Below are 27,627 nucleotides of genomic sequence, written 5' to 3'. Positions count from 1 at the left end.
GAGCAACTGAGGGAAAGAAGAAATGGATGAACATAGATGAGTAGTGAGTTTGTGTGTAAGGGGAAGGAAGGAATGAAGGAAGGATGAAAGTGAGGGGGAAAGGAAAGAAGGAAGGGGCAGGAAGGAAGGACAGAATGAAGGTATGAACAAAGATGAGTGAAAGTGGGGTGGAAGTAAAAAAAAAGGAAGCAAGAAAGGAAGGAAAGAAGGAAAGATAAAAGGAACAAAAAACACGAGAGAAAGGGAGGAATTGAAGAGGAGAGGAAGGAAAGGAGACAGGAAGGAACCAAGGGAGGAAGGAAGAAAGGGAGCGAACAAATTCATTTTCACTCCGTCGCTTCTTTACCGTGCAGGCTCTCTGTGTGCCGCGCGAGGGTCGTCAGTGCACTCACTACAGCGCACGCGGACACATTCTTTAACGCGGTGAGATTTCACGTTACCGGCGGTCCGTCCGTCCCGCACCTGAAACAACAGCGCTTCTTCTTCTAACGACAGACCAGCAAACCAGCGGGGCATCACAGTCACCGAGTCCGCAGACGGGCACCCGAGGGGAGGCGAAAGACGCGCGCAGCACCCTTACCGCACATACCGAGCGAGGACCATGGAGAGCGCAGGCAACGGCTCGGGCGCGGATTACCGGAGCCAGCTCCCCGTGCTTTACAACAACAGCAGCAGCAGCTTCTGTCCGAACTTCACCGACGGCAACAACACCACGAGCTTCGCGAAGGGGCGATGCGACGAGGAGCGCGGACTGACCAGCAGCCTGGACGACGACGCCAACCCGGTTATCATAGCGATTGTCATCACCGCTCTCTATTCCATAGTGTGCGTGGTGGGGCTGGTTGGAAACGTGCTGGTCATGTATATCATCGTCAGGTAGGACAGAAAAGTACTCACAAAAAAAACAACAACAACAACACTGGTGTGTGTTTTCTCAGCTGTTACACGTGATTAGGCTTTTTTTAAAACAGACTTTCTAACACGACTGTGAGTGAGAAAGCACACTGTTGCTATATTAACCGTATTAGACATAAATGTGTGTGTGGTGTGTGTGTGTGTGTGTGTGTGTGTGTGTGTGTTTGTTTATGAGGCCGAGGGAGACCATGTGAATGCGGTGTTGACAGCGCTAACAGCTCAGCTGCCGTTCGTGCGTAAAAATGCCTCCAACCTCCCAGCAAGTTGCTCCAGTGCGCAAAGAGCGAGCCAAGCGAGGGGCTTGGATTGGAAAGGCACAAAACTCGCTTCCTCTTTTATACAGCAACATCCAATATCCATATAAACAGAGAGATAATACATGTATATATGTAAAGACACTTGCTGTCTCTCTATGTCTATTTCATCCACAACATCATAACTAAACTGGAAGATCACACTGATGTGACAAGATGTTCCCATGTGTCACATGCACAGTGGCTGCTGTCCTTTGTTCGCTTGTGCTTATTCTAGGTTTCATGTAAATTAGATGCAGTAAAGTAGAAATGCTCTTCTGGCATACAGCTGATGCATACAGTTGTGCATCCGATGTGCTGCTCTATACTCCAGCAACACTGGTTTGATAAGTATTATTCAGTGTGTATCACTTATAATAAAAGCATACAAGATTTAAACTACATGTTGTCATACAATATGTCATCTACTGCTTCCCCTTCTTAAATCTAGGCCACTTTCATTCCGAGTCTTTGCACTCAGCTGACATCTCATTAACTGATATTTTAAACTTTGTTTCAAACAAATGTCACACTTTCAAGATCTCATCACAGCACAAGCTTTTATTCTCTTTAATCACATGTCACAAGGACTAAAGGATAATAACACAGGATGAGCGGTGCACAAATGAAAGATATCAAGGCCACTTGCTCTTTCTACAGAATAGGTGAGACTTCTGATCTCGCAGTCATTTCACACACTAAATTACCTTTTTTTTTTAGTTGGAGAGGTCAACTGACAAAGGAGTCTAACAGGGAGAAATAACTCTGCAAATCTGTTGGTTTGCCTGTTGATTTTCCATATTCATACACTGAAAATGTACACTCATTGTATTTATAAATACACAATATAAATACACTTTTGTGTTAACTTAAGACATAATTAGATCGATAATCACCTATCACCTATTTTGTGTTAATAAAATCAGCCCAGTGGGGTGGATTTCACCATGAGAAGGAGGATTTTACCTGCGGCCTTTAATTACACACAAATCTGCCATTTATTTTAGTTAAATGCTCCCTGGCTGATGCTATATATGTCAATCCGGATGAGGCTTTTTCAGGTAATAAAAGTCAGTAGATTGGTGAAGCAGAAAGAGGGGTGGAGGAGGAAAATGAGGACAAAACAGGTGAGAGATGAACTTTGAAAAGAGCTGGACATGAGTGGAGAAAGATTGATGGTGAGCATTGAGAGAGTTGAGAAGGAGTGCAATAAAGGTAAGGGTGGTCCAATTTCATTTTTCCACCTTGTGATTACCTCATTACCTTGTGTGGCCGAGTGGAGGATTTGCTGTGCTGAACGTGTCAGACATGTGCTTAAATGGCTTTGAAATTGAAATGACACCACTTTATTTGAAACACTAGATGTCAAAAGAGGAGGAGACTTCTTTATTTTAATTTGCTTCTCTGTTACTACTAAATAATACACTGTATCATTACTTTGTTAACACCTATAATTCTCCTCACCTCCCTGCTGTTTCCAGGGCAGATGCAACATGAAGCGAATGCTCATTTGCAAGGCTGCACACATCATCCCCTTCAGTCTGAGTGCTTCCCCAAATAGTTCTGTTTGACTAAAGAATGCACACATCTTTTTTCAGAATGTTTTCTGCATCTCTGCCGGATGTTTTCTAACCCAAATTATTTATGACAGATCTGCCTAGAATACTAGAATATTTTACTCAAGTAAAAGTAACATTACTTGTGTTAAAATATACTCAGATAAGAGTAAAAAGTGGGGTAAATATTACTGTGTTACCTTTTAAAAGGCATGGTATATGATGATGATGTTATATGATAGAACATTACAGAACACCTTCAGGCTATAAAATAAACTGCATTCACATGTCAACGTTTGAACCACACCACAGGGCCCTAATTTGTAAACCAACAATAAATTACATTTCTATAGACCGACATTTGCACACTGTGCACACAAATGCTTATCAATTATAAAACAAAATACATTTTAAATTAAAAATGAATGAATAAAATTTATAAATACATTTTAAAAAGACCTGTGGACACCACAACGGGTGCAACAAGCGATACACTGACTTGCCACTTTAACAGCAGAATAAAGCATTGCCAAAGCAGACAACACAGAGATGTATAGACATGTGGTAAATTTTTTCTGCTCTGTGCATTTTGCATTCTCAAATTAAAATGTAACCAGTCCACTCAGCCTCTGTGTCCCACTGTGCCCCTCAAAAATGTTTGAGCTGAATGAGCGCTCGACAGGCCTCACACACCTCACTGACGATAGAAGTTCCTCAGTTAACACAGAAGTTACTGCTGGAGGTTCCACCATGGGCATGTTAGCATTTAGCATGTTTGCCAGACCCAGCATGCACCTGTTCATCATGCAGCAGCGTGGGTGAGTTTGAGTGTCACCTCTCTGCACTGGAGCTCTGGCCCACTGGAGACTCACCCGCACCTTCTTCTCTGCTGCACCCGCTGATTTATCACCTTTCTTTTGTTCCTTTCTGACGTGGTTTATCCTGACTTTTCACGTGATTGTTGTTGTGTTGTGATTCTTACTCTTTGGATGCGACTTGAAATGTTGTAAAATACAGTACTAAGTAAAATTACTTTGATTTAAAAAAATACTCTTTCTTCCACCAGTGCCACTGGCACCATAGCAACAAAAGTGGAAAATGAAGGGAGATCACCGGGCAAATAGAAGGGAAATCTTCTTTTGAAGTATAAGTTATGCACCAGCGTCGTTTTAATAATGGGATGTATGTCATCAGCTGTCTGGCAGGGGCACAAGAGTGTTTACGATGTATGAGCTGGTATACAAGCGTGCATTATGTATTCCAAACTAGTTTGTCTACAAAGCAGATGATAGATGTGAAGGGCATTACTTGAGCTTTAGCTTGCTCATCCTTGGCTGTTTCGTTGGAACAGATTTAAGATGACACACCTGTCCCCTGCCTTCTCTCGTCTGTAATAAAAAATGGGCATCAGCCCTGATACTGCCACAACCAGGAGTGTGTGTTTGTGTGCAGGCATGCATGGTTGTGAGAATGTTGAGGACCGTGAAAAGTTTTGTGGATTTCTGCAACTTTTTGAGCTCCACTAATGAGACTTTAGGGGAATTTGGAGGAAGAGGAACCATAATCAATCAGGGTCATTAACATTCATCAACCTTTTTGTCTTTCTCTCTATCTGCCTGTCTTTTGGTCTTTTCTCTCTCTGCCGGCAGATTGAAAATGAACAGCCATTTAGCTAATGACAAACATTGGATATTTACTTGAAAATGGAAATGTAGTCTTGAACTCTTTGTCCCCACTTTACCGTCATGGCCTTGAACGCAATTTTGCTAGATTAAATAGAGACAGCAGTGGATGAGAAATGTTTTCCCCCCTTACTGTCTGAGTAATGATAACCTTAAAGCCATAAAACATTTCTCTCTCACTCTTTATCTCCCTGTCCTTTTGCTCGTCTGTTCGCTCCACATTCACATCCGCAAACTTCTTGTGAGCAAACAAACACAACCAGGGATCTGCACGCTCAATCGGAAAAATCAATTGCGGTTCAACAGAAACCGCTGGGCTCCACAAGGAATATGCCGCCAGTACAGAGTGCTTTCTGTTACCATGGAAACACTGGGAGGCGTTTTGAGCCTGATGAGTGCAAAATGACTCCACCACCTCCACCACCTCCCCAAACCCCTGCTTCCATCCACCGTCCAGTTAGATGAGCATCTGTACCTGGTTGGGCACATTCAGCAGCCAAGGTGTTTCTAAAACTTTAAATGCTTTTGTTTTGGAGGCTTTTGAACATCTGCACCCGCTGACCTGGATGCACTAAACTGCTGTTACTGACTGCATTTGTTGTACTGCTACATGCAGTACAACAAATGTGACCAAATGTAACGTCTTCACATAAGGCAAAAATTCTGTGACCCTGCTCTCTGATGTCAAAGTAACTTCTAAACATCTGCGTCTCTGCTGTTTATGTGTGAGTTTGAACCCGGTTACATGAAATATGATGTTATGATGAGAGTCAACACAATCTGGTTCGCAAGACTAATGTCATAGATCCTCACTAATGTTTCTCTCTAATGGGTTTCTCATTCTTCGCTGCCTGTCATGACAAATAGTCTCAGGCTGAGTTTCAAACAACTAACCTGCAGTCTTTTGAAGTCCAGGTTAATGCTCGGCAACAAAGCCTTTCACAAAACCATTTCTAGTGCTTGTATTGATTGTAAGCAATCTAAAAAGATAAGAATCTTTGTGAATTTAAAGGATATTACTAGCCGATAAAGCAGGGAAAACATCCAAGTCCTCATTTTGTGAATAAAATACTTCAAGTTCAGCTGAAGTTAATATGAGGCTTCAGCAGTCTGAGTTAAAACAAATCAAGTGGGTGTCTTTCTGTTTAGTACCAAACTCCCTTCAGCTGTGTCAAGAAAATACTGTCCACAGGAGCACAAAGAGGGAAATGCATACTAAAAAGACTGTAACTTTGCAAGATAACCACTTGATTTGCCTAAGACTGCAGGAACCTCATTAGCTTCAACTTCAGGACTGTGGTTTAGTTCCCTTTCGCTTTAGGGATGGGATTTCTTTCCAGCATGGACAGGAGGAGTGATAACAGCAAACAGTAGATTAATCAGGACATATGGGCTTGTTAGTATTGTTTTATGATTGAAAATGTTACCGCTCTACGTGGGCCTTAACTGGGCACTGGCTACCTGCTGCGTTCCACAGTGGGATTTCCGTAAAGAAAGAAATAAACCCATTAACTAAGGAAAGAGAAAGAGTTACCGTTTTTATAATATAATACATATAATAAAATATCCTTTGAAAGAGCCACACTTGCAAAACAAAAGGTCAGATTTCTTACAGGTACTGTATCTAAATTCCTAGAATTGTCATATGGGCAGTAATTATCAACTCCATTTACCAGGTGGGGAGTTACGTGGGATCAAAGAGAATGGCTTCGCTTTCATTAACACAAATTAGTCACTGGATGTGCATAGTATTTTTTACCATATAAATCAGCACTGGGAATCACTGACTTCATTTTAACTCATCTCTTTGATGTCACAGGCTGGTGAATCGATCCTAGTTTCTTGAAAAGTGTAGGTATCTTTCACGTGTATTTATGAACATTATGTGTATTAGGTGCAAGTTCACACTCATGTGGCTGTTAACACATACAAACACAGACAGCAGATGTTTGTGCCTCCAGCAGCCATTAACCTCCTACCAGCGCAAAAATTTGTTATATATAGTTCGAATTCCTGCGCGTGTGTTTGTGCACAGTACTCGGCAAATCCAAAGTTACTTTGTCACACCCTGTAAACATTTGCGACCTAGCTCTCTGACCTTTTGCAACAGCTGTACAGCGCTGAACATGCTGCCATTGTGTACCATGCCCTTGATTACTGTTACCCAGTGACAAGCCGATAGCTCCATAATTGGTGCTCGCCTCACAATTTCATGCTGCAATTACTTTGTTTGCGTTACAGTACTAAGAACCTCACCTGGCACAAAAAGAATCAGGGTCTAACCTCCGCCCCCGGCAACAATAAAACTATCAGCGGGTAATGAAGATGAATTGTTTGAAGTTTAGCAAAGAACCGCCTTAATTTCAATAATCATTATTATTGTCAGTACGAAAGAGTTTAACAGCTCAGTCTGAGACTAAGAGAGTAGGGAATTCTGAATGCTGCTCTTACTAACTTTGTGTATCTGCACACAACAGGGTGGTACAGAGTCTAATTTCTTGTTAGGGAGACAATTATGAGTAGAGACTGCAAAGAGGTAATTAGGCTGTCCTTCCTGTGTGTCTATGAGTAATGAGCTTCTTAACATCACTGAACACTGCTGGAGAATTGGAGCACTGTCAGTCTGAATTCAACAGGAAGTGTTCAGCAAAAGGAGGAAAGACAGAAAGAAAAAGACAAAGGCAGAAAGACAAAGAAAGAGAAAGAGATCACTCATTCGTGACCAGCTGCATATGGTTGTTAAACCTTCAGAATTTGACAGACCTGTGGAGACTGAATGAAACATTTTGTTTTAAGGAATGTAGTGATGGTCACTGTTGAATGCACCGAGAATGATGAGTAACTAAAGAGGAGGGAACAGAAGACAGATTTTGTTTCTTTCTCTACTTGATGATTGATGGGAACCTTTGGCTCTTTTGTCCATCTGTCAATCACAAAGTGACTCACTCACTCACTTACCCTGATTCTGGTCTTTACACTTTTTGACAGTGACTGTTAAACATGTCTGTCTTCATCAAGGCTGGCATTTTAAAGCACCAGAGGGTATCGTAGATTTGGTCTCAAAATCAATTGGATGAGTCTTTTACACCTCCCTATTTGTAACAGTTTGAAGCCTTCCGTATGTCTTTTATCTTTCCAAAAGATTTTCCACTACACTGGATTATTGGAACAAAGGGATGAGCAACCAAACAAACCAAAGGGGTCAACTGATGACCTCATCTGAAGTGAAACACAATGCAGTGTGAGAGCTGCTGAACCTTGTGCTGTTGTGTACAACTGTTACATTTATAAAATGTGGATTTAAGACATGGGGCAAGGGCACAGAGAGACCCTTCGTAGAAGATCTCAGTCCATAATAATAGCGTTGCTAAGCAACAAGCTGATAAACTCTTCTTGAGGTCCCTTTTTCCATTATCTGCGTCACTGAGGATCTGGGTTTGTCCTAAATTGGTTCCCTATTTCTTTTTGTCATATTTCCGGACATGAAAAAAACCCATTATTGAGTGAATGACATGTGTTTTTCAAACCCATGAGCAGAGCACAATACAGTGGTTGTTGAGCACATGTGGTGTTCAATTTATGTAATTGTGATCCATAGTCCATCCCAGTTGGAGGGTGTTTGAAGTGTTTCACAAACTAAATTCAAGTATCTCTCATCTAGGCCAAGTTTGGATTGTTGTGGTTGAAAAATTGCCTCCTAAAACATTAAATTATGGGTTGAGTTGTTTTTTTCTATTTCCTGCCAATAATTAGCAAAACATCAACAGTTCGTATTTTCAGCACTGCCAGAATTTGATAACAATTTCAGCTATCTTAACTTGGACGCTTTAGTCTGTTAAATGCAAATGGAACACATTTAATTACTTCTGCCAGTGTTCTTGGGATGTTTTGATAGAGCCCTTGGTTAAAATTAATTTCTCTACAATATGACAATGTGTTACAAAAATGCAAATTGCGAAACATCACACATTTTAAGGCTGTATTTAACGTGACAGAGAGATGGTTGCTTGAGCATTGCAGATTGGTGATACGTTAAAGAACACAAATATCCATGTGTGGATTTTCCCTTTAAGTAGACTGTAAGAAGGACATGAGGTGGCTACAAAAACAGGAGAGAAATGTGTTAGTGTGTGCCTGAGATGTCTGGCGAATGATTTGTGTCAATGACCAGGCATTTTCCATGACCTCTTTCATTAGTCTGTGTGCATGTGGTTGGAGGGGGTTACACCCCTCCAACCACTTTAACTGTGACTGCGGATCAATGGTACATCTGCTCTTTTTCCACCTCATTGGAGTTTGTCTTTGTGTGTCCATGGATATTTATCTCCTTGCATTAATTCCCATCAGTAGGTTTTCAATATGTCACCTCTCACTGCTGATGGATGTTTTTATTAAATCTTTGAGCACAGGGTGAATGTGCAAAGGACACAGATAAAAGTACCAATTCAAATTTTTTTAATAGGTTTTCTATGGTGCTCTATGACAATGAAGACAAATTATGATGAAAAAAGGTTCCCTTAATCTACACAATACTACAAATTGTGGAAAACAATGCATATTTCCTTTTCTTTGTAATAGTGAAACTGAAAATATAACCCTGTCAGGTACTGAAAATGACCTCATCTCTTGCCATGTCTTGTCTGTTATCTTCTTACCTTTTTCATTTTCTGACTTAACAGTGGAAGAGTCCCTAGTGCTGCAGCAACAACAACGTAATCCCTCACTGCCTTCCCACTTCCATCAAATGGGTAACTGTGTTTAATGTAGCCAAACACATCGGCTCTCGGAGATTGAAGTGTGCTACCTTAACTGAGTTTATTGATTGTGTTACGAATGCATTTAAAGCAGTGATTAAACTCAGCTTGGCAGCATTGTAACACACTGAGACAAAATCCAATGGACGAGAATACTCCAATAAAGATTTTGTCAGAGAAAACCCCTCTCAAACATCCTTGATCGGATTAACTAAATTCGATGCATTGGAAAGCAGTCATTGATCCACACTTACTGCAAGCTTGTTGTCTATATACACTACACACATGATTGCGTGTAAGTCTTCATGACAACATGTTTGAGAGGGTGTAGAATATGAGAGTGTGAGGCATTGACAGTATATATAATGGACAGAGCTTCTGGGTCTGAAAAGTGAAGCCAACGTGGAAGTGTCTTAAAACCTAAAATCTATGTAAAGACCAGCAGGGGGCACTCCACTGGCTGCAATAACACACCGATAGCTTTCACACTAATGGAGAATGAGCCGACTTCTCACTTCATTTATGAGCACAGTAAACAGTTTCCTGTTGAGTTTATGGTTTCAATCGCTAGTTTCACATCTTCTTTCACACATTATGATTTTCATTTAGTAAATTATGGTCCAATTTAGAGTAAAATAGACGATAAAGCTGCAGATGCTTTTGGGTGTGGCTACCTTATGATTGACATGTCATACAAGGATTTAGAATTAAAAAAAATCATTTAATTCTGCTTGTACCAAATGATACCAAATGTATTTTTTCCTTTTTATTATTAGTATTTTTATTTTTTTAAATTTATTTTGTGAGATTAGACAGACAGGTGAGAACTGACGAGACAGACCGAAAAGCAGAAACAAACAAAAAAAGACGAAGGAAATAAATAAATCAACAAGGGATAGGTAAGATAAGTGATATGGACACAGTGAGGTGTGTGTGTGTGTGTGTGTGTGTTTATGTGTGTGTATATGGAAGTGTTGAGTAGAAACAAGAGGAAGTGGTTTATTAGCCGAGAAATAGAAAGAGGAAAAGAAGAAGACAGAAAAAAAGGCAAACAAGTAAATATGGGAAGGGAATACAAAAAGAGCAAAAAAACAAATGTGTTTTTTCCTCAATCACAGCAACATACTCAATATTCTCTGAAAGCACTGCATAGTCTATGAAACATATAAAGACCTACAGACCTAGACATATTAAACATATTGAAAATAAGACTATATTCAGAGCCCATAAAAATAATCTCCACTGACATATATTCTTATAAAACAGACATTCAAAAATAACCAAATGTAATGCTGCAGCAAGAGGGTAGAACATAAGCTTTTATTTCATAATGGATAGATTACATTTCATGTGTTCAATCAAATTTTTAACAACCGATTAATCGATCATCAATTTATCGCTTCCATCCCTAACACAAATGCATGGAAGTCCTATGCAAACACACACTCAACTGCTCTTTTTATCAGCTAACTTTAGCAGTTTCATCCGTGGATTTGTCTGACATATGTTTCTCTCTGTTTGTCTGTTTGCTCTCTTTGTTGAGGTTAAAGTTTAAACTAAGAATATCTGAAAAGAGAAAGTCAGGATGTAACAGAGGAGTTCACTCTGCTTACTGATGAATAATGCAACCAGCACAACATATTACCACTTTCTTGATCCTAAAATACACTTTGACTTGAGTTGTTTTTTTTTGTCTGACAGGTTTAATCACCACACAACCCTAGTTTGGTTCCACTTCAGCCAACCCTTTTGCACATATCGCTGGTACTTGTAAGAAGGGAAATAGCAGATGTGCTTAGCCACACTCTCCTTGAGCTTGCACGCATGACCTCGTGCTGTGTGCTTGTCTTTGTGATTGCTAAAATAGAGCCGGGTATGATAAAATTATTAACCATTTAATGCTGTCTTTCTTTCTTTTTGACATACACCAAAAACAAACCAAGGGCTCAGTAATAAAACTCACCCAGGGAGAGTCTCTATGACAACACACAGTTGTTGCAATGTTGAAAAGTTTAAATGTTTAATGACTGAAAACCCCTGAATATCTCTCTACATGCTCGTGTTGAAAACCTGATTTCAGACTGTGATGAGAACCCATTACCAGTCACTCAATTCTTCCCAATTACTTAATAATGTGATTTTATTCCTTGTTTTCTGTATTGCTCTTTTAATTCAGTTAGACACTAATGTCAAGTCAGCTTTATTAGCCTTTAATACTTGAGAGTAAAGACTAAAGTATGAGACATCTTCTGTCCAAGAGGAAAACTTTATAAATGAGTAATATTTGCTGATTCATAGATTGTGACGTTTTTAGAGGTAAAAGGAATAGATAGATTATAGAATATTGTTCAAAGCAGTTTGCTTTTTTCTATTGATACATGTCTGGAAGGGATCTTTAAATAGTGACTTTAAATAGTGGAAAATCTTGTCTTTGCCTACACCTGGAACTGGTGATTTAACCTTGCTGCAGTGAAGTAGAGGTGGACTCCAGGACTTGATGACATCACCGCGGGGGCTGTAGTGTCCAGTGGTTCAGGAACTACCAGGATTGAAGTTGCTGATTGCTCGAACACAGACACTGTAGCTGTTCCAACTTGTGAAACAGAAACACATGAAACATGTTTAAACACAAAGTGGATTTTTAGCTCTTGGTTCAGCCATTTGCAACTCTTTAGTGAAAAAGGCTCCAATATTCACTGGCTTTTTAGCCCTTTTTTGGCATGAGAGTTATTTTTCTTTTTGGCTCAAATGTCTTCACCAGTTTATGTTGGCTCTTCATTGTTTAGCTATGGACAAGTAGCATACAGCTGTCCCAAGTTTTATACAAACCAGTTTTATATTATATTATAGCCCAAAGCTGAATGCTGCAAACAGGGGTAGTTACTTTAGCAAGCCTTTCACATAACTGTTTATCATTTGTTTCAGTTTTTATTTAAAAAAAATGCATCTTTAATATTAACTGCTTTTTCCTCTTTCCAACTGATCAAGTATTAGGCTTGGTTGCTTCGAGCTTTCCTCGAGCAGTTGTTGTCATTCATTGTAATACATTTAAACCCTAAGAGCCTTTGTATGAGTGTCAGAATAATATCTCAATCTGTCAGTCATGGCCACTGACAATGTGTTGGGTCCATTTAGTACAATTTAGGACTGTACTGGGATCTGTTTTGTGTGCAGCATATTCCCAACAGTGCCTGTCTAATGACAATTTACTGAAATGATTTCCAACAGAGTTTAAAAAAAAAATTAAAACAATAAATGGGGCTTACTTCAATTCAGCTTGTACCACAAGGGAAATATGGTTTCCAAACATATAAACACTAATAAAGCAGTATCCAAGTATCCAGTGTCATGTAGAAAGAAATGAGAAGTAATTTATTTATTGTTCCTAATGATTAATGCCTCCTGGTATTTATTTCAGTCTTTGCCGGCCCAAGAAAAGGACATGAGAGAAATATGTGTTATTATTGTGCTTTTCTCTTCTTTTCAGTTTTGTAATATTACTTTCTTTTCACAGCTACATCATTCTCAGAATCTTCCATATAGCTGATGTATCAAAAAATAATAAACCCAATGTCTGACCTTCACTCTGTGAGGTGATTTTTAATATCTATACTTTATGGCTCCGAAGAGGAATCGTTATATAGTAAAACTCTCTTTTACAATCAATAGTTATATTACTTATTTTATCAAGCATTTTATTTTAATGTTTGAAAAAAGGCATACATTACTTTAATTGTGTACTTTATAAGTCACCTTAATGATGGTAGTCCTTCCCAACCTTTTTCTATCATTGAGTAAACGACTTCTGGCTCAGTGACATATTTTATAGATATTTTATATTATATTCGATGCATAACAATAACAGTACAGAACATCTGATACACTGTACAAATAGTGAATGCAATAACTGCGTTAAGTTTTTTTCAAAGCAGCGATTTGGATGAATTACCTGATATTTCACTATTTACTCATTCTTATTGTTATTTTTTTGACAAATTCAGTGTTTTATTATCTTTCGATTAGCCCATTGGTTGTTTTAACTGTTTATCCTTGTAGACTGTTTAAGTTTATAGCGTAATAATCTAAACTTCAAGAGTAAGACATTTCATTTTGTTTTCTGAAATGAATCAAATGCTGAAATGTAGAAATAATTATGTGCGCTTCTTTTTTTGACAAATTCAGTGTTTTCTTGTCCCTTGGCCATTGTTCTATTAGACAATGTATACATATATATATATATATATATATATATATATACATACATACATATATACATACATACATGAATGCAGTAAAAGCACAGACTGATCTCAACTTCCTAACACTGCTCACCACAGAAACAAATGCCCAGCAGTCAGACATGCACACAGTCACACTCCAATCCATCATGCTCCTCACAGTGTGCATGGACAGTGTTATTGGTTGGAGCCAGAGGCATACAGATGTCTGTTCACAAGAGCAGCCTGTTTCTGCAACCAGGACTTTAATGGTTTATCTGCACCCAGCAGCAGCCCATGAATCAAACACGAGGCTACACATACACCGGTCAGCTTCGCCGGCTCATGATGAACTATGTTTAGCTTGCTGTGTAACAACAGCCATGAAAATTAATCAGCTCCTGTTCCAAACCGTTGGCCACAAGTGTTCAGGTTTCATCTTGACATTTGTTGAAATATATCAAACTGTTGATTCACTACAGGCTCGTTCCAAAGATACACAAAGCTCATGCTGGTCCTGATGTGTTACAGCTTTAAATAAAGTTATAGGTCTCCTAATATTTGTTAGCATTACACAAGTTCAATTTGACACATTAAACGCCACACCAAGCAACAAAAACTCAGAGAGAATGTTTACTAGAGACAATGCGCAGGGCATTAGCTGTAAGCTATAATAAATCCTAATCCAATTCTATTTGTTCTCTTTTATCTCACTCTTTATCTCACTTCATACAAATTAATAGCCTCAGCTCTTTTTTCTCAATCCCTTTGCTTTTGTGTTTTATTACTGTGCTGTTAACTATTCAAACAAAACTGAATTAAATTTCCCCTGTCTATCAAGATTCAACATTCTTCTTAAGGGGTTGTGGCCCCTGAATTACAGTATATGATGGTAGGGTGTTGGTAATACTCACTGGCTGATGTTGGACCCATTAGACAGCTTCAGCTAGTGGGAATGAAAGAGCATATAAACATGATAAAACCTTTCATAACAACACCACACACACATGACACACGCCTATCCTCTAGTTTGTAGATGTTTCACTGGCCACAAGTCATTAAAGGTTTCCTTGTTGCTGCCTCATTTAATATGAAATCAACAATCACCAACAAACTATACAGATAATTGTTCACTTTCAAAGATGTTTCAGTGTCAATAGGCTCTTTCTATGTTAGAGTCACGCCTGCTGTAAGACTCTCCTCTGCCTGCTTATGGTTGTTGCCATGGTGAAGCACGAACCTCAAATGAAAACAGACAGTTATCAACTGATTAACATTCAGGCACAACAGCTCCACGCTGCGTACTATATTCATGAATCGTGGACTTGCTGTGTGGGATAGAATGCATTTTCTCTTCTGCCTGGTTGTCCCACGTGTGTTCACGTCAGTCACTGGTGTTTCGGACGGAAGCGAGACGAAATTATTGGCAGCCAGAAATAATTGGGCCAGTGTTCATCCTTTGTTATTGAACAGCTGGGGTTGGCCTGCTTCAGTCAAATTACACAGGCAGCACATGTAATATTTATTGACACCAGTGGAGAGTTTCAGCGTCTAAACATGTATGTGAATAAAGGTCTGTGCACCTCTGTGATTACAATTGAAATTGAAAAATGTTAACTACGATCAATCGTATACAGTCAAGCATATAACTTGATGTTCCCCTGACTTTTCTTGTAGCACCACCAACAGTTCAAATGCTTTTTCTAACTAAATAGTTAGCAAAATTAAGTAGACTTCTCATCAGCCACTTTGTGTTTATTGCTATTAGCAAATGTTAACATGCTAACAGGCTAATCTAAACATGGTAAATATACCTGCATCAGTTTGTGAACGTTGAGCTTGTATGCTGACATTAGCATTCAGCTCAAAGCACCGCTGTACCAAAGTACAATACCGCTAGCTGTAGACTCATACATTTGTCGTTTCTTATATATATATATATATATATATATATATATATATTTTTTTTTTTTTTTTTACATTTTTCATAAAACAAACACGCCATCCTTTGCCCTTTCCCAAACCCGCCCCCTGGTTGGAGTGGTCCTCCAAAAATTCTCACAGCATAATATAGCTGCAACATTTAATACTAAGGAAGGAAAAGGAAAAAAGAAGAGAAAGACAAAGAGTTAAAACATTTCATTTTTATATATACACGCACTCCAATGTACATTATTTATAGCAAAGCACAGATCAGACACTGGCCATAAACACTACGTGAGAGCTACATTTTTTCCTCTTCTTTAAATTGAATGTTATATGTCAGAATGGATGTAGCTTGGGATTTTGTTTAGCCATCGTGGAAGGTGGGAATTCAGATTTCCAATAGTTAATTAAAGTGTTATACATGTTTTTGTAGCTATGCAAGATCAATATATTTATTCATGAATGTATCCTAAGGGCCTGACCTGCTTGTGCGTAGGCGTGGTGACACTGAAATATGAATATGAAAACTGAAACAGAATATTATATTAATTAAATAGATACCAAAATGGTTGTAACACAAGGTCACGTGTGAAAAAAAATGTCCTTCTACTTCTTACAGCACCAACACAAAAAAACACATCACACAAGTTCATTCTGGAGTGCAATATATTGTATGTGAAATAAGAATTTATGCACATTACATTATAGAAGTCTTTGAACAGAGAGAGACTATTGAACGAACCATGTGGTGGACTTATATCCAAATAAGTGGGTGGATGGTAAACCATGTTTTATTTGCAGTTGATAACATTCGACATTAATATATGGTAGCTTCTCTAATTCCCTTATATCATTGCCAAAGTCTAAATGTGTCACCACTTAAATTTTCATTCTTATCAACATCACGAGCAAAACAAGAAAAAAAAAATCTCATTCAAAAGAATAATGGCCAGTTAAATAGCTGTTTCTGTGTTTCATTATTATAGTTTCAGCAACAGATGAGGCTCATTTAGGAGCCAGGCTTGAGGTAATTGTAACTTTCTGTTCAATATTTTGTCATACAGCGTAGATAGAAGATTATTTGTGGTCTTCAGTCAGAGTAGGGGTAAAAACAAAGTATTTTATCATAATTACAAATTTGCCAAAATGGCCACATTAAGCTCTTTGTGCATATTAAAACAACCAATCCTCGCTGCCCCACCCGTTTCGGAGCTTTTTCATGTAAATTGTTGCAATGAGGATACTAACTGTTAACTGTTTTGCTGATGCAGGACATGTCAGATGAATTTGGATGTTTGAATAATGCATTGTAGAGAACGGCCTGTGAGACTAGGCTGATGTTTGTCTCTCTTTCGTCTGGAAGCACGTGTGATGAGTTTGTAAATCAGCGTCTCGTCCAAATTGTCTCAGGGATAATTTAGAGTCATTATCAAATCTGTTTTTTTTTCAACAGATGAGTAACAGGAGGAAGAACGAGATGTCCCACTGCCCCAGGTGGGAACCACAGCTAATGGGTTGATGGAAGGCTATGAATTATACATAGTTTAACCAAAAGGAGTGCTTTGGATGATTTTAAGGTCCATTACTGCACATTTATCTGCTTCTTCTGTGCTTCAGTGGTCCAGGAAAAGACCAACTCAAGGTGGTTTAGAGGCAGATTGCACACGTTCTGTTCTCAAGTACTGTTTATTCACACAGCCAAAACATTACTCTTTGCAGATGGTTACTTTCGTCTGCTCTCTCTGTTGCTTCACTGTCAATAATAGGCTGAATATTTGCAACAATTTGTAGTCTGTTTACTGACATATAATCAGACAATGTTCTTATCGCCTGTTTATGCGAAAAAAACAGAGCTTCAGATTTCTTGTTAGAGATTTCTTCCAAAATGAAACCATCCGCGGTAGATCTGTATTCTCTTTATGAGTGATACTTATCAAATGATTGCTGCTGGCATGGGAATTAATTTTATACTCGACAGAGGAATAATGTGGGGTTTTTTGTATATATTTTTGGGGGCTTTTTGCCTTTATTAGATAGGACAGCTGAAGATTGATAGGAAAGAGGGAAAGAAAGAAGGGATGAAACGCCATGTCAGTTGATACAACACAATAGTCGTTCAAGCTATTCGATCGCAATCCAATCTTTTTTCTTCCTGTGAAACTAAATGTGACGCATGCTTACGTAAGCGCGAATCGACCAATTTCAACCCATAATATCATGACATTCACCCGTCAATCAATCTTCAGCTCTTGGCAACACAGCAAAGATTTATTAGTTTGCTGCCTAGCAACAACATAGCTACCCAGTGTCTCTTGCTGTCGGGTCTAACTGATTACTACAAAAACGCAACTTTATGACTTGTGCAAAATGAATGAATCAGTGATTTTGGGGTCAAACTAACCTCCGTCGGCATCGGATGCTATATTAGGTTCCCATCTTGCCATGCTGTTCACTCCTGGTCCAGCTGAGTCAGTTATTAGGACCACAACAGCTGCTTGGCGGGGGAACGTAACACACATTCAGCGCTATTGGCGACAGCGACAAGTTCGTCCCTAGTTACCTGCTTTTACAGGAAGCAAATAGCACTTTGCCTTCTGCTTTATGTGGATCTTAAATTTGAAGTAGCTACTGATTAGTTGCTCTTTTCCAGGAAACATCATATTGTGCGCAGGCACTGGCAGAAATGACCTTTATATAACCTAATGCAAATTTGCAATAGCAATACATTTTTACTTAAATGTAAGTGCACATTTTGGTATCAGCTACAACTGTCATTAGTCAGGGGGAAAAGACCAGCCTATGTTCCACCTTTTGTACTTGGGATGGGTCAATAAATAATAAAAGAAATATAGCTAATACAGCAACAAGGTTCCTTTTAAATTGTTAATTCTACTGTACATTTATTCCCACTGTATTTAGAAATACACAGCTTTCAGAAGATTGACTTAATATGTAATCAAAACATGTTGACAATAAATGGGTGATCAGTGTGACAAAACCTCGAGGGCAAAGAATAAATTAAAGCCGAAAACTCATTAATAAAGCCTCATTCCGTTAAGTGACTTGAGATGAGGCCATTCACCCCCATACAGCATGCTGCTCATACATAAGCCTCAGACGGACAACACACAGGAGAAACAAAAGCTGTCATCTGCACCCATGTTATCGACAGTCACAAAGTCAATAAGGGGCTGCTGGAAATTACCTCCAGCTCCAGCACACTACTCAGTGTAAGGTGACAGCTTTTACTTCATCTGGAGGTGTCTCGTCAGTCCCCGTGCAAATAAAGCCTGAAATAACAAACACACTAAGCTGTCTGTGTTAAAGTTAATCAGAATTTAATGAACTAGCTGTCATCTGTGGTTGTTAAGAGGATTTAGGATTATTGAAGAGAGTGCGAGAACAAAGCACAAGTAAATTACCTTGTAGGTATAATGACAGTTGGGGTTTAATAAAGTGAAGGCCAGCGGGTGTAATGTATCATTGTCACTTTATGTATCCAGATTAATTCAATAACATTACGGATGTGTCTAAGTGGGATTTACATGGAATAGTGCAGCAACAGTTTGATCATTGTTGGGCTTTGGAAATTAAATTAAAGGAGTAGTACGACATTTCTAGAAATATTCTTATTCACTTATGGGAGAGTTAGATTAGGAGATTGATACCACTCTCATGCCTGTCAGTAAAATATAAGGCTATAGTCAGCCAATTAACACGTTATGTTATGTGTGTGTAAAAGTGCCAAAATTACTATTTGGCCACGTAACTTCCTGGAGTCTCCCTGGCAACTGGCACATTTTTACACTTGGGTTTTTGGACGGATTTAACAAATGAGATGTAATGTGTTAATTGGGAGCGTTAAAGGGTGCTAACGGTTTACCACTGTTTCCAGTCTTTATAATAAGCTAAGCTAACCACCTGCTGGTTGTAGCTTTATATTTAAGGGGCAAATATATAGACACACACATAGTGAGAGAGAGTGATATCAATCTTGTCATCGATTACCTAAAAGGGGAAAAAAATAAAATCTGAACATCTTAGGTGAAAAATTAACAACTGAAAGTAGTGCCTTTCATAGAGACAATCTAATTCCTGATGGCTTCATTATAGCTTCATTATTTGGGTTGATTAGCTCTTTGCTGTGTAATGCCACCCTGTGGAGCACTATAATAACTCGCAGGCATATTGACCTCATCCCGGGTCTTAACAGTAGAAATCCTCCACACATTTAACATTATGAACAACAGAAGCAGCTTGATTAAAATGCCATCACTCTGACTTTTCAAACGTTCAGGTGGTCTTGAGCTGCACTGCATTTCACCTAGACATGTTAGTCCTAAGAACGACTAGATTATGATTGTTGTTAGTTTCATGTTTCATTTGGGTTTTTGGTCTACAGGGTATGGTGCACAAGATAAATCATTTCTATTTCTATTTTTTTTTTTTAACATGATCATCATGCAATGTGGACAACAAATGCTAAACATATATTTCCTTGCTGACAAGAGCTCTTAACAGTTGAGCCATTTCAGTCGTTTGTGTTCCATCCTCTCTGCTAATGGATCCACACTTTTTCTTCTGTTTTCTATAAAACTATCCTCCATACTCTTTGAAGTACCTCTTGTTTTTGCCCAGTTTTCCACCATGTTGACTGACTGATCATTTAGATTACTAAAAAAGCTACTGCAGACTGAGAAGCCTCTTTGTCAGAAAGTTTACCTTTTTATTAGTTTTTATTGAGTCTTCAATATTTTTTCTCAAAAAATGTATTTAACTGTAAGCAATTTTGTGTTCCTTTATGTTTCCAGTTTCCAGACAGAAATGAGCTGGTAGCTGATGAAAGCCAGCTCCTGTAGCCCCTTTTGCATTGAATGCAACTTGCCTTGAGTTTCAGGGAATAATTTCAACTATCAGGGGGGCTCTGGGCCAGAGCCTCTGTTTGAAGTGACTGTTCTTCTTGGGAAGTCACAGAGTTCAGTTCAAAATATGAATGTCCAAGTAATTTTTTTTTGTTACTACACAGAGACTACAAAGACTCACAAAATGACTACAAAAAGACTTTAAGTTACTACAAAAAGATGCAAAGACACAAAAAATGACTAAAAAGAGACAAAATCACTACAGAGACACACAAAATGACACCATAACAAGTACAGAGTAATAAAAAGACTCGAAATTGAGACAAAAGGTGGAGGGTGGAGATTAGGGGCCTGTTATCTCATTATACGTCCATGCTTTCTGTGCAGATACACTAAAATGAAGACTGCCACCAACATCTACATCTTCAACCTTGCTCTGGCCGACGCCTTGGTCACCAGCACCCTACCATTCCAGAGCGTCAACTACCTGATGGGGACCTGGCCTTTTGGTGACGCGCTGTGCAAGATGGTGATGTCCATCGACTACTACAACATGTTCACCTCCATCTTCACGCTCACCACCATGAGCATTGACCGCTACGTTGCTGTGTGCCACCCAGTCAAAGCACTGGACTTCAGGACACCGCATAACGCCAAGATAGTCAACGTCTGCAACTGGATTCTCTCCTCGGCCATCGGGCTGCCCGTCATGTTCATGGCCTCCACCGCTGTCACTCGTAAGTTATCATTATTTCTACACTGCAGTGTGTACACAAATGCTGGAGTTGACCTCTAATGAGTGTGATGCATAATAATAGAAACATACTGAATATTCTTTAAAACAACTATAAGAAATAGATAAAGCTTAGCTTTCCTGGAAATATCCTTGAGGATAATTCCATTTGTATGACAAAACCTTGAATTTCATCCAACAGAACAACTGAATAGAGAAAGGTATGACGTCAAGAAGTAGCATCCAACAGTAAAGTAGCAACCGTGGCCAACAAAGCCGAGTTTAGGCTGTGATATATGCTCCTTTCTTTCATTGTACTTGGTAGATGAGTTCAACATAAGTCCAGCTCGGAAAAAAATCATTCATTCTCTTTATTCCAGAAAACTCTTTGAAAGGAGGCAACCCAGAGGAGTTGTTTAGGTTGTTGTGTGTAATTGGGCAAAATATCTGTTTCATGCCAAATGCCTGGCTGGTGACTAATATAACCAGCTGCATAGTCAAGGAGCTACCTGCAAATACAGGCCACTGAAATTGCTGATAGTCTGATCCTGCTCTGTTTAAAGGAGAGAGAGTAATGAAGTGGTATTTTTATGCCTTTATTAGAGATTTAGACAGTGGAGAGATGACAGAAAATGAGAAAGATGGAGACTGTTGTTCATCATTGGTGGAGTAGCTAAAGAGCTGGATATTTCCCTCAGGAGTTGCTGAGAAAAAACTGGTGCTGACTATTGTATGCTACCATTCGCCAGGTAGACACAACTCCAAATAAATACTGTTGCTCAATATATGCTGGATGTGTAGATGGCCACATGGTCATTAATAAAGTAATTTTTTTTACTGGATCCATCCTTAAATATGAGGATTTGCTGCTTTTCTCTGTTTTATATCATTCATTAAATATGGTAAGGTTTGAACTGTTGCTCAGACAAAATAAGATATATGAGTCACTATTTAGTCACTAAATGACAGTTAATCATAGACTTTACAGTCAAAATAATTATTAGTTGCACCCTAAATACTCTATTACACTTGAACACTGCATTTGGTTGGATTATGTTCAACAAGATTAAACAAGTGTCAGAGGAAGGAAGCACAAATGTTCAAATAGAGCTAGACAATTGAAAATACAATTGTGTCTGTTTACCTGCAAACATATGAACATAATAAGTGTCTCCTCACCCTGCACAGCCTCCAGCATTGTTGACTGCAAGCTGGTTTTCCCCCACCCCTCATGGTACTGGGATACCCTGCTGAAGATCTGCGTGTTCATCTTTGCCTTCATCATGCCCGTGCTCATCATCACTGTCTGCTACGGTCTCATGATTCTGCGGCTGAAGAGTGTGCGCATGCTGTCGGGCTCCCAGGTTAGGACAAATCTGTTTTTCTTTTACAACCACGGGCCAAAATTAGTTATTTTCAACACTGTGTGCCAAAGGCTTTTAATTAGATGCAAATGAGAATTTTAGAATGTAAGCATTAGTGAGCGTTTTGTGAACTGTTAAAAGCTTGGGTCACGGCCTAAGCTATTTACTGAATAACTAAATGATTTTATTTTTCAGAATAATGAAGCAAATTAGAAGGCTACTGCAGAGCATGCATGCAAATAAGGTGCATTCATTGCTCTCCAGAGAAAACAATTAGAGAAAATCAACTTAAGCCTGAGGTTGTGGCTCAGTTTTAATTAATTGCAGTAGAAGGCAAAATGACCCAGCAACAATAATTCCACACTCGGTATTAGAGAAAATGTACTGGCTGCCAAATGTGCACATTCGAATCAGGATATGTAGGTACAAAAAAAATCATTGTGGTTGTTGATACTCATAGCTCGTGGATGCACTTTTTTTTCCCATCAACCTTTTTCTCATCTCTCTGCCTCTTCATTCTCTCCCCTTAACCTCTCTGCTCCTTCCCCTATCATTATTATCTGTCCTACCTCGCCTTCTTCTGCTTTCCTCTTTGTAATCCTTCATCTTCCCCACTCCAACACTCATCTTGCACTCCCTTTTATCCCCAACACTAAAAAACCTACCTCTTTCACACACACACAGGAAAAGGACAGGAACCTGCGTCGGATCACCCGCATGGTCCTGGTGGTGGTTGCCGTCTTTATCGTCTGCTGGACGCCTATCCACATCTTTGTCATTATCACAGCTCTGATTAATATCCCCAGCTCCACACTGCAGACTATCACCTGGCACTTCTGCATCGCTCTGGGCTACACCAACAGGTATGCATCCGGCAGTGGCTTTAGGCAAATATATTCACTCTAGTATCAAAACTATTAGTCCAAAAAAATCTGGTATAATAATTATATTTATAATAAGAGGGTTTTGCTGGTCACTGCTTCCCAAATGTGATTTTCTGACTGATAGACAGTTTCAAGAAACTACTTTGAACTCTGGTTGTTGTCATTTTTAATTTGTAGAGGCTTGTGTACTCCTGCCACACCTGTATTTTTCTTACGGCAGGCGTGAGTATTTATTTCAAAGAGGTTTTATCAATTCAATTTGGGTGGTGCTATTTTAGATTGGAAGCCTGGGTAATTGTAGATAACAGGATGCAGAAAAATCGTGTGCTTAACAGATAAGAGGAAATGGTATTGACTTTTTAATAATGTACATTTGTTGGTACACGTTATACAATGACTTAAGTTGACTGGTACTTTACACAGCACACATTATACTGTATATAAAGGTGAAAAGGATGTTAGCGAGTTCAATGGGAAGCTGATTTTCTAGTGTTAAAACTGCGACCTTGTTTTTGCCCCCCCTGCAGTAGTCTGAACCCGGTTCTTTATGGCTACCTGGATGAGAACTTCAAGCGTTGTTTCCGTGAGTTCTGCACCCCGAGTCCCTCGGTGTTGGAGATGCCGAACTCGTCCCGGACCGGAGCCACTAGCCGCAAGCTCCCACAGCGTGAACACAACAGTGCAAACACAGGAGAAAGGTCCAATCAACAGGTAGATGTTGTCTGTGTGTATACATGCCAGTATGTGTATCTACTTACTGGCTTTCTTCTGAGAGATGAGAAGATCAATGCTTCTCTCATGTCTCTGCAGTAAATATTAGGGTTGAGTGAGTACACGGCTAAAATTGGTATACAGTGCAAATAATGTGTTTAGTATGTGTTAAGTATGACTATCATCATAGTAAAATGTTTCAACTTCTGATCAACCCATAACAGTTTCAGGCAGAAATTATGTGATGAGCGTAGGCTGGCCCGTGGGGTCCGTCCAACAGACGAGCTACTGTAGCTCAAACTACTGAAAAAGTGAATGCTGGTTCTGATAGAAAGGTGTCAGAACACACAGTGTATCACAGTTTGTTGGTATAGGGGCTGCATAACATTATGACCACCAAGGTGCCCAGGTGGTCATAATGTTATTGCTGATCAGTGTATACGGTAATGGTGTACTTGTTTATCCATAGTTAATTTGATGCTACAGTCAGCAGCTGATTAGCTTAGCTTAGCTGAGTTTAGCATAAGACTTGTCATCAACATGAGGTTGCCACTTTACCAGGCCAAGAAATAATCTGCCACATAACCTCCCATAAAACCACAAATTGTTGTTTTTGTACGGATTAAATAAAATTAGCATACAGACATGAGAGTGGTCAATCTTCTCATTTTACTCTAGGCAAGAAAGCTAATAAACATTTGTTAAACAGTTACTTTATATCAATTTATTTTAGCAATATGGCTGATATTCATACAAGGGTACTAAATAACACGCATACAACATAACATAAACACACTTTCTCTCTGCAGGTATGACTAGCCTTGGAGGGGTCGTCGGTGGATTCTCGCTGTTGTGGCGGCGTTGCCAACGACGACCTCAACTCAGAGGTCACGCAGGTCACCACAGGGCTCTGACCACACACACACACACACAAACAAACAAACCACATACATACATACAAACAACCCAGGACATGACTGAGACTCAATAGCACAGACCATTTTGACGATGTGTTGCCAGCTTAACTGCAGCGTTGCATCAGGTCAGGCCATTCACCTGCCAACCAGTCTAACTATTACTAACTGCATGGCTGTGCAAGGCTTTTACTCTTACTGAAACAGATACGGGAATGAGTTAAACAGAAAACCAAGAAGTTGCTGGACTAAATTGTGCATTAATGCTATTACAGTTTAACAAAATTCTGATCTAATTTTTGACAATATAGACTACACAGTCTGAAAATGTGCAGTAACGAAAGAGAAATGTATAGACATAAAAATGTAAAAGCTACTTACTCAAGACACTAATATGATGTTGTTTTGTTCTGCCTGCTCTGTACAAACCTGCCTCATTGATCTAAACCTAACCCTCATCCTGTCTCTAATTCTCTAGGCTGTAAAAAAAAAAGAGATCAATTATTTGTCATATGTTTGCAGAGTTCATATGACTTCAAGGCAATCTGTCTGTTTACCTCCTGATGTTTCCTTTTTCAATTATTTGCACGTCTGAGAGGAAATATGGATTAATGGCGGTAACTGCACAGTATAAGATCTAATCTGATTTTAAACGTGTTGCCATTTATTGCCTCTCATCTTCGTCTATTTTTATTTAGTCTCTGTAAAGAAGTTTTCTACCCTGTTTCTGGACTTATCGTTGAGCAGACATAGGGTAGAGCATTGTATGTTCCCTCTGCTGTATTTGACAAACCTCTGAATGTACAGAAGGAAAACCAGCTGTGTTTATCGCATTGGATCCTTGTGCTGAACTGTGGATCCTCTAAACCAGCAAAGAAGACACATCAGCATGTTTGCACAGTGTGTGCTTTTGTGGCATATAGTGCGAACATATGGTACTACCAGTGTATGATTAACTACAGCTTATAACAGCCATTACCCAGCGTATGGGTTTTAATGGAGTCACCTCTCCTTTGAAGACTTTAACAAGTGAGCTAAGCAGGATTGTACATCTGTTGTAATCTTTAAAATTGCGTGTGCTTAAGTGTTGTGCTGTATGCTTTACTTGCCAGTTGCCTTTACAGTAGCTCTACTCAATATTCTGTGTACCAGTATTTTTCTAACAAGCTGAAAAGATGAACATGATTGTATTAATCGCCCATGTAAAATACTGTAAGTATTCTGTTGCTTTTATATGAAGATAATTTCAAGAATTTGTCAGAAAATGATTTCTGAAGATGATGATGGACCAGCAAGTCATTGTGCTTCTAAATATAACTTTTGTCATATTGAATCTTCCTTGTTGACTGAAGAGATCTTAATCAGAAAATAATGTGCAAAACCTTAAATTGTGAATTTGAAAATGTAGAGTTTAAATTCATAGAAAGTTTCATATGTAATTTGTTTGTTTTGACTGACATACAGTCAAAAAAATCAGTTATCTAATATTAATATATTAGGCTACTTATCATAAAAACAGCTGCTGATTTTGGCTGAAAGGCCTATCAAGTGTCACATGCTGTATATCATGTGCAAAATGTACAATATCTTTCATCTCACAAAACACATTATGTCACCTTTTTTACACTGTGGTATGCTACTAATAGCTGTGAGTATGAATATCCATCCGGTAGCAAGTCTGGCTACCTGTTTGCCCTATGCTGCTGTGTCAATTTTGAATTTCTCCTAAGGGGGATCAATAAAGGAACATCTTATCTTATCTTATACACAAATATTAGTAAAAATACAAATTCATGTTTTTTCAGAGGTATTCAAGATTTCTTTATGAATTACCTGGCATGCAAATATCTTGGTCCTCTGCACGCCCAGGAAGTCTAAAGTGTGTGGTGTCGGACAGGGCCTCTCTAAATAAAGGCTTGTGTGGTTCGCATTAATTTTTTTTCCAAAGTTGGAGCAGCTGATAATTGCACAGCTTCTTTCCTGAGCGTACACATAATTCTTTATGGTCTTTATGAAGAGACATGCAGCTTTGGCCCCAGGTTTTTAGCACGATATCATGTAGCCATGAATATTTGAGACCCTGTTTACCAGATTAGAAATTAGTCATTTGAAAACATTAAAAGTCTGCCAGAGATTTTCAACCAACCTGTGGAGCGAACATTAGCTTCCCTAGTTCACCAGCTGATGAAATCAGTAACAGTTTGCCAGTTAGCACACCGTGAGGTCTAACGTTACAACTGTTTGAAATGAAGGACCCATTGTTTCAAAAGTAAAAAAAATTCTAAATTTACCACACAAAATAAACAGCTTTGAGCTGCTTAGCAACAGTAACTCAGCAAACTGTCAGTTGTGGTAATGATAAATATTGAACACATTGTGTGTCATTAATCTAATAAATAGCTTAAGACATAATGCATTGCAGCAGGCGACACTTGGTGCACCATAAACAATATACCGGTACTCTTGAAGGTAAATTCAAATGAAATGAATTTGATGCTGTCAGTGGTCTGTACACACGGCACCGTCAAACTCGCTTTTTAAAATATTTTTTTTTGTTTACATGACTTATGACTCCATCATGACTGAACTTGTATTCTATTCTTGAAACTAGATTTCTTGTAATCTCATGTACAGACGATAATTTCTACTTTATGGACGACACTCTGTAACACAATACATATAATTTTACTGTTAATCAGTGCATTGTCAGTGGAATAAAATGAATCTCACTAAATGCATTTTTTCTTGTATCTAAATAAAGTATCATCTATAATGTGGTCTGTTGTTTCTTTAAATACTAGTACATCTTCATCATC

The 27,627-nt window shown here is 38.8% G+C and overlaps 1 protein-coding gene across 1 annotated transcript; it reads left to right on the top strand.

Annotated features, from left to right (window-relative positions):
- Positions 1-27,520, top strand: oprm1 (opioid receptor, mu 1). The gene is made up of 6 exons (XM_051420158.1): positions 1-876; positions 20,593-20,942; positions 22,127-22,302; positions 22,987-23,165; positions 23,714-23,897; positions 24,707-27,520. The coding sequence occupies exons 1-6, from the start codon at positions 602-604 to the stop codon at positions 24,710-24,712; spliced, it is 1,170 nt and encodes a 389-aa protein (XP_051276118.1). The 5' UTR covers positions 1-601; the 3' UTR covers positions 24,713-27,520.
- Positions 27,521-27,627: the final 107 nt, after the last annotated feature.

Source organism: Dicentrarchus labrax, unplaced genomic scaffold, assembly GCF_905237075.1.
Source record: "Dicentrarchus labrax unplaced genomic scaffold, dlabrax2021, whole genome shotgun sequence".
In the NCBI taxonomy this organism is placed as follows: Eukaryota; Metazoa; Chordata; class Actinopteri; family Moronidae; genus Dicentrarchus; species Dicentrarchus labrax.
Note: the sequence above shows the minus strand (reverse complement) of the source record. Positions and strands in the feature narration are given on the sequence as shown.